Here is an 8,687-nt window from a genome sequence, read left to right as displayed (position 1 = left end):
GGTCTCGAACTCCTTAGCTCAAACAATCCGCCCGCCTCAGCCTCCCAGAGTGCTAGGATTACAGGCATGAGCCACCGCGCCCAGCCATTTTTTAAAATTTTTAACTAAACAGGAATACATTCCTCTTGTAAAAAAAACTAAGAGCTAACAGTTATGGCTGAGGTCACCTTTTGTCCCCATCCCCAATCCTGTTCTCATTCTACCTTTCCAAAGGCTGCTATTGTTATTCATTTGGTGCACATCTCTCTAGATGTTTTATCTGCATTTCAATTTATATGTAAATCTGCATTAAAAATATAGCGTTGTTTTTTGGTTTCCCAAATTATTCATGGTTGACAGAGTTCTTGACAGTTCACAAAGCACTCTCCACTGGTGAAGTACTTTGCAGATTCCAAAACATCTACTAAAGTTTGGAAAGCCCTTTCTGGTAATTGAAACCACATTTTAGGCTATTAATTTATTCCTGTTTACTAAACTGTCTCAAGTTTTTCTTTATTTTTTTCCTATCTGCAAATATTTTTCTGTGTGTCTCTTAATTAAAAGACTTCCTTTTTAAAGCATCTTTATTGAGATATCATTTACATATCATAAAATTTACCCATTTAAAATGTACCATTCAATTGTTTTTAATGCATTCACAGAATTGCGCAACCATCACTGCAATCCAATTTTAGAACATTTTAATCATCCCAAAAAAGAAACCCCACACTCTTTAGCATTTCCCATTTCCCCCACCCCAACTCCTAGGAATCACTAATCTATTTTCTGTCTCCGTAGATTTGCCTATTCTGGACACTTCATATAAATGGTACGATAAAATACGTATGGTCTTAAAAGGCTTTCCTTTTATTTGAAAAACCACGATGTTGGCTGGGCATGGTGGTTCACGCTTGAAACCCTAGCACTCTGAGAGGCTAAGGCTGGAGGATCCTTGAGCTCAGGAGTTCGAGACCAGCCTGAGCAAGAGCAAGACCTCATCTCTACAAAAAAATAGAAAAATTAGCCAGGCACGGTGGTGCGCACCTAGAGTCTCAGCTACTCGGGAGGCTGAGGCAGGAGGATCGCTTGAGCTCAGGAGTCTGAGGTTGCTGTGAGCTGTGATGAGGCCACTGCACTCCAGCCTGGGTGGAAGAGTGAGACCCCATCTCACAAAAACAAAAACAAAAACGAAAAACAAAAACACCACAATGTCATTATCACTCCTAACCAAAAAAAAACACCAAAAAACCAAAAAACAATAAAAGTAAAACAAAAAGTATACACAATTCTTTAAATCATCACCTGTTTGGTCAGTATTCAAATTTCCAAATTTCATCACTATCATATATGATTTTTGCAGTTTCTTTGAACCATGATCCAAACAAGGCCCACTCTTTGCAATTAATTTATATTTCTTTAAATCTCCTTTAATCTATCACTTCCCCTCCATCACTTTTTTTCTTGCAATTTATCTACTGAAGACTGCCCAACAGAAATACAATGAGCAACGTGTACAATTTAAAAATTTCTAGTAGTCACATTTTTTAAAAAGTAAGAGGAAACATGTATATGAACTTGTATGTCAAAAATATTATTTCAACATGTAATCAATATAAAAAATTAATTAGACATTTGCTATTCTTTTTTCTCACTAAGTCTGTCATTGGATAGTGCTGTCCTAGCTGTACAGTTTCCCACAGTCTAAATCTGGCTGATGCACCCTTGTGTCTCTTCGTGTGTTCCTCTGTCCCCTATGTTTCCTATCAACCAGAACGCAGGTCTGGAAGTTCCATCAGATTCAGGTTTTGGGTGTATGGAGTTTTTTCTGGACAGAATTTTCCTCTGCGGTGCTCCGTAAATCCATAAAGGGGCACATTCTAGGTGCCTCTTCTCTCTTTTTGTGATGTCAGCAACCGCTGCCATTCAATGCCCAGACGCGTTAGTTCATCAGAGATTGCAAAGTGGTGATATTCTCATTTCTAAATGTTTGAACATTTACAAAGCATCATATGGTTTCCAAACAAATCTTTGTATTTTACAACAAGCTTTTCAGTTCCTTTATGGTTTAAAAGGCATGTTCAGGTTTTTGGTTTTTTTAATCTCTTTATTTTCAAAAAGTATAACAAAGTTCAAAATTCTTCTCAGTTTTCAAGACGTTTCGTTCTCGCACAAAGGTGTATGAGCACCTAGTGTGTGTCAGGCACTGTCCTAGACCTGAAGGTGCAGCAGTCCCCACCCTCGGAGCTGATAGTCCGGTGGGGAGGGGCAGATTGCAGGTTACAATCTGTGGTCTGAAGGAAACGAGCAGGGTGGCGTGCAAGTGAGCAGGGAGGAGTGAGCCCTGGAAGGGGACTGGTTGAGGAAGGCCTTTTGGACGAAGGGACATTGAGGCTGAGAGTTGAAAGGTACCCTGTCAAACGTGGGGTGGGGTGTCCCAGGCAAAAGCAAGCGCAATGGCTGAATGATGGCAACAAGGGGGACAGAAAGGAGGCCAGTGTGGCTGCTTGAGAATGGGGGAAAGGAAGTCTGAGAGGTGATGGGGCAGATGTACAGGGCCTGGTTGGCTGCAGGAAGGACTTTGACTTTTAACCCAAATGAGGTGGAAGGAAGGGAGGGTTCTGCACAGGGGAGGGCCGTGGTCTGAAGTAGGTGTTTACAGGTTCCTCCCCCTGTGTGTGGGGACAGCGGGGGAGCAGGGAGGCCGGGGGAGGAGGCTGCCGTGATGGTCTAGGTGGGAGACAGTGGAGGACAGGACTAGGGTTGGGGCCATGCGGGGCAGAAGTGGGTGGACTCGGATCTGTCTTGAAACCTGAGCTGACAGACTTATCGCTGGGTCAGATGTGGGTGGTGACAAAAGAGAAGAATCAAGGATGACTCAAAGATTTTAGCTTAAGCCCCTGGGTGGGCGGTGTGGCTAATCCTGAGATTAGTCCTCCAGACTGTGGGAGGAGAGGTTTTGAAATCAAAAGTTCAGTTTGGGCCATTTTCATTTTGGGGCAGATGTCCACAAAGAGGTAGACGTTTAAAAAGTATCGTGTGGTTTCCAGGTAGGGCCACAGCTGCGAGAGTCTCGATTCTGGGGAACAGTCAGAGCTGGGAATGTAGACGTGACAATCACTGGTGTGGGATGGAATTCAGAGCCTGGGGCCTCAGGGATGTCTCCAGGGGACATGCATAGCTCAGGAAGGAGGTGAAAATCCCTGGCCTGGGGCCACCCCCAACCATTGGAAGCCTGGAAGAGTAGGATGCCCCAGGAAAAGAAATTGACAATAGTCAGAGAAGAAGGTATTTCAAAAGAAGGGGATGTGGCCGGGTGTAGTGGCTCATACCTATAATCTTAGCATTTTGGGAGGCCGAGGCGGGAGGATCACTTGGGGCCAAGAGTTTGAGACCAGCCTGAGCAAGATCGAGACCCCATCTCTCCAAAAATATAGAAAAATTAGCCAGGCATGGTGGCATATGCCTGTAGTCCCAGCTACTTGGGAGGCTGAGGCAGGAGGATCGCTGGGGCCCAGGAGTTTGAGGTTGCTGTGAGCTATGATGACACCACTGCACTGTAGCCTAGAAGACAGAGCAAGACCCTGTCTCAAAAAAAAAAAAAAAATCAGAGACATCGTAGACCCGAGACCTGGAGCAGCTGAGATGCCGTGAATAATAAATAGCTCTCCAAGTCTGCGATTAAAAAATGGCCTCCAATAAAACTACATTGCAAAAAATGGGAAAGGAACAGAATAGGAAAACCAGAAAGAAGAGGCAGAGCCTGAAGAATGTTGAGGTGGAAAAAGTACTGGACCGACGTGCGGCGAACGGGCGAGTGGAGCGTTTCCTGCAGCGGGAGGGACTCAGACGCTGACAATACTCGGGAACCTGAAGAAACCAGACTGGCCAGAGCTAATCGGAGCATTTCTTAACTCTCAGAAAGCTGGTAAAGGAAAAGATGGCACAAAAAGAAAATCTTTATCTGACGGTGAATCTGATGATAGCAAATCAAAGAAGAAAAGAGGCTGTTGACAAACCAAGAGGCGTTGCCAGAGGTCTCGACCCCGGAAGAATAATGGGTGCCACAGACAGCAGTGGAGGGTTAATGTTTCTGATGAGATGGGGACATTCAGACGCGGCAGATTCGGAGCTGGCAAAAGAGGCAAATATGAAGTGTCCTCAAATTGTAATCGCTTTTTATGAAGAGAGACTAGCTTGGCATTCTTGTCCAGAAGATGAAGTTCAACAATTCCATTGCATTTTATATATATATAAAATCTGAGTCTTGGTTTTTGATTTACTAGTGTGAAGAAATAACTATATTCTAATAAATCAATTTTGATATTAAAAAAAAAAAGCCCGGGGGCAGGGATGCGCAAATGGATGATGACAAAGAGAGATCAGCAAATCACAAGAGCGGAGTCCAGGAGCGAATGGAGGAGGCAGGGTCCCAGGCCCCTGCCAAGGGGTGGTCTTTTGAGAGACACAGTGTCACACCGCTCATCATACAGGGGGAGGCAGGCCGGTGGAGCGAGAGTAGAAGGTGAGGAGTTCCTGTGTGATTATGTCTCTGTGGTTTCTAGAGCCCTTCATGATTTGCAAAGCATGTTACTCATTTAGAAAGCATTTTGCAAAGTTCTTGGCTTTTTACAAAGCACTTTTTAGAGCCAGAAAACTGTGCTTCTGTCCATCCCCCAGAGCAACGCTTCTCACACTGCATATTGCAGTGCATCTGGAGGTGATGACATTAATTTAGTAAGTCATGATCAGCAGCTTTAAAAATAAAATAGAGCATTATAGAGTGTGTTGCACAGCAGAAGTCAGAATTGTGTTGTGAAATCTTTTTTTTTTTTAGTCACATTGTAAAATACATTCTTACTGCAAGTGCAGTCAAGAACCTTTGAAAAACGGCCCTAGAGAACCTCTTGCAACAGTGAATAGGATGAAAATGAATTCATTTGATCTGTGTATCTCAACACGGATAGATCTTGCAAACATACAGTAGAGTGAAAAAAGCAAGTTTCAAATTGCACGATTATAACAGAAATTCTCTAAATTTAAAAGAATGTACAGGACACTATATACTTTTTTGTGGCCGGTGACTGGATATAGGTAGTAGAAACATTGTCACGTTTGGAAGGTTATACACCGACTCCAGGACAGTGGTCGCCTCCAGGGAGGGTGGGGGAATGGGGCCAAGGCAGGGCACACAGAAGGCTCCAACCCTGCCTGTAACGTTTTAGTTCTTTAAAAACATAGCGTTAAGAAATATGTCACCATGAGCCCTTGTTCGTTCTGGGGGATGAGTGGTTGTTCCCAGTTGAAATTCAGAGGCCGCCACTCTGTCAGGTGTCAATTATTTAGTTGTTTGAAATGGGGGGCCAGGGGGGTGGCTGGGGCGGTGGCATTTATCAGTGGGAGTCCCAGCAGGAAATAGCACATGCAAACTGAATCAGTCAAGGAGAGTTTTATAAAGGGACCGGTGACAAAGCTTTGGGTGGGGGTCCGGCAGTCCTCTGGGGTTAACTGTGCTGGAAGCTGTTTCCACCTCCTGACTTTAGCGAGCTAGTCTGGGGGAGCTGTGCAGACAGGGCTGCAGGGACCGGCCTTTGAGTGAGGGACACCCCAGCAGGGGGAGGAAGCAGGGAGATAAATGCTACAACTGTGTTCTCTTCCCTGCTCCCAGATGGACGGGTCCCCTGAAGCCAGAGGGCTACGAGAGCGTCTGGGCCAGACCGTGGGTGCCATCAAGGGCGGGGGAGGGGGAGATGGGGGGAGGGTGACCAGAGCCTGGAGAGCTACTCCGGGATTGAACTTGGAGAGCTTGGGGCAACATCTTTTTTACCAATTATGTGAGCTCAGGTTCATCGGTTCTTGGGGCACATTTTTCACATCTTACCGTCTCTGAAAATGGGGTGTATCTTACAGTGGACGGTGGCTTGGCTTTGTTGAAGTGCATATCTCAGGATTTTAATGGCTGGTACAACCTTACCTGTGCCATCTTGCTGGCTGTCAGCCTTGGGTGCTGGTTATGTGATTCTGGACTTTTCCGTATGTATGAAAGAGCAGACGTGCAAGGCGAGAACTGAGGCCCCCCGGACCCCCCACCCACTGACCTCCCCTGCCCACCCCCAGGCCATGGACAGCCAGAAGCAGTTCAGCGGTCCGGAAATCCAGTTCCTGCTTTCGTGCTCCGAAGCGGATGAGAACGAGATGATCAACTGTGAGGAGTTCGCCAACCGCTTCCAGGAGCCGGCGCGTGAAATCGGCTTCAACGTGGCCGTGCTGCTGACCAACCTGTCGGAGCACGTGCCGCACGACCCGCGCCTGCGCACCTTCCTGGAGCTGGCCGAGAGCATCCTCGAGTACTTCCGGCCCTACCTGGGCCGCATCGAGATCATGGGCTCCTCGCGCCGCATCGAGCGTATCTACTTCGAGATCTCGGAGACCAACCGCACTCAGTGGGAGATGCCCCAGGTCAGGGGACCCCCGCGCGGGCCTGCTCGCCTCCTGGGGCTTCCGGCGTGCGGGTGCTTGCTCCTTGCACGCTTGGACCCCGCATGGGGCTGTGTGTGCCTTGCACATCTCTGGCCTGCCCATGCCCACTCTTGCACACTCACCTTGGGGGCTCTGGGGTGCCCTGGCATGCTGACCGACCCCTCACCAGTCGCCACATGTGCCCCCAAATGCCTTTTGAAGTCCTAGCCCACGATGCATACCCCACTTATTCTCGGCCCACACATGGGTGCACACCCCTTGCACTCTCGCCCTGAAGATGCCAATGTGCCCGCCAGAGCCCTGGCATACCTCATTCATTCACCTCCCACATGCCCTCGCTGTAGCCCGAGCACGGCTGTGATCACCAAGCTCACCGGGGCCACCTTCGCAGACTCGCCCATGGGAGCCCTTGTGTGTCCTCGGCAGCCCAGGTCTGCTCGTTAGCGTGACGTGCCGTCTGTGCCCACAGATGCACGAACGCCCCTCACACTCTCACTTGCCCCACGACTACACTCATGTGGCCCTGGCACGCCCCGGCCCCCTCACACACCCAGCTGGCACGTCCCATCCCCATTCCCGCGCAGGCCCACTCGGCCCTCGCACTCCCTCCCCCTCAGACCCCGGGCATGGCCTTGCTCTCACACTTCCCTTGTGTTTCTCAGACACCCCCAGGCACCTGACACTCCTCCCACGCGCTCTGCACACCCTTGTCTCACACTCAGCCCGTGAGGCCTGCACGCCCATCGCTTCCTTAACTACTGGGCCCCTCGTATCTGTCCTTAAGGGACACCTGGCTCATACACACAGGCTCAAGTCCCACACACAGCCCTGTCCTCATGTTCTGGGCCCTGTTACACTGGCTCCCGGCTCCCCTGCACACTCCCGCCGGCCTCATTGCATGCCGGCCTCGCCCACACTTACACGCCTCCCCTCCCCACGTGGGCCAGGCCCTCTCATGCCTGCCCCGCGCCCACGGCCACTGTGCACTCTGAGCCTCGCACGGCCACGCACTTCTGCCATCCCCCCATCCCTCACCCCATCCCTCCCTCAGTCCCTGGTGCTCTTGCACACTTACCTGCGTCCCTTGGCCACCACTGCACACTCACCGCCCACCTGGCCCACACATGGTTGCACCATCCTTGCACTCAGGACGTCTGCGCACCCTGCATCAGCAGGAATTCCCCGTTCACCATGGCCTCCACGCCCGCTCCAAGTGCAGGCTGTGGGAGCCCGGCCCCTCCCCCATGCCACCCCTCACGACGCCCCACGTGCAGGCTCTTTCCCACAGTCTTACTTCTCCAAACACCCACTTCCTCCTGCTCGCCCCTCCCCATTCCTACTTGCTCCTGCCTTTCAGGCGCCATGTGGGCCTGGAACACTCGTGGGGCAGTACAACAATAGCAAACACTATGTGGCATTTATTAGGTGCCAGGGTGTTCTAATCACTCAGCATTGACTAAGTGTCATTTAATCCTCACACCAACCCTATAACAGGGTTATAAGGTTGCAACTATTGTACCCATTTTACAGCGGGGGAAACGGAGGCCCAGGCAGTTAAATCAAAAATCACTCAGCTACTTAGTGGCAGAAACGGAATGGAACCCAGACAAGCTGGCTGCAGAGCTTTTGCCTTCAATCACTGTGGTGTGTCTTTCAAAGAAGCTAAAAACAGCTTGTTGTGAGTTCGAATCCTACATCTGCTACCTCACCTGTGTCACCTGGGCATGCAACTTTCTGAGCCTCCGTTTCCTAGGGTGGTTCTGAGAACTAAGTGAGTTTTATGAGTTAAATGTACCTGCTTGGTACAGGGCTGGCCTTACCGAAGCACTTAGGAGAGTACCTACAGCGGGCGCTCTGCAGGTTTGCTATTGACAATCAAAGCAACAGTGCGTTCGGGACGGCGCCTGCTACGGCGAACGCTGGCAGACGCCGAGGCGGTGGTCGCCGCTGTCCCAAGCGCCCGCTGACGGCGCCCCCATTCTGTCCCCTCGGCCCGCGCTGCAGGTGAAGGAGTCCAAGCGCCAGTTCATCTTCGACGTGGTGAACGAGGGCGGCGAGTCCGAGAAGATGGAGCTGTTCGTGAGCTTCTGCGAGGACACCATCTTCGAGATGCAGATCGCCGCGCAGATCTCGGAGCCCGAGGGCGAGCCCGAGACGGACGAGGACGAGGGCGCGGGCGCGGGCGAGGCGGGCGCCGAGGGCGCGGAGGAGGGCGCGGCGGGGCCCGAGGG

At 50.2% G+C, this 8,687-nt stretch overlaps 1 protein-coding gene and 1 pseudogene across 1 annotated transcript in view; both read left to right on the top strand.

Moving 5' to 3' along the window:
* RYR1 (ryanodine receptor 1 (skeletal)) overlaps positions 1-8,687 on the top strand; it is a 133,021-nt gene that overhangs the window by 111,965 nt on the left and 12,369 nt on the right. Inside the window, exons 91-92 of the mRNA XM_012656979.1 lie at positions 6,094-6,435; positions 8,461-8,685. Coding sequence (XP_012512433.1) covers positions 6,094-6,435; positions 8,461-8,685 — 567 coding nt within the window. The remainder of the gene's footprint in view (positions 1-6,093; positions 6,436-8,460; positions 8,686-8,687) is intronic.
* On the top strand, positions 3,665-4,240 carry LOC105820472 (annotated as a pseudogene).

This window comes from Propithecus coquereli, unplaced genomic scaffold, assembly GCF_000956105.1.
Source record: "Propithecus coquereli isolate 6110/MARCELLA unplaced genomic scaffold, Pcoq_1.0 Scaffold53, whole genome shotgun sequence".
Lineage (NCBI taxonomy): Eukaryota > Metazoa > Chordata > Mammalia > Primates > Indriidae > Propithecus > Propithecus coquereli.
The sequence above is the reverse complement of the archived record's forward strand: the minus strand, read 5'-3'. Positions and strand labels throughout refer to the sequence as shown.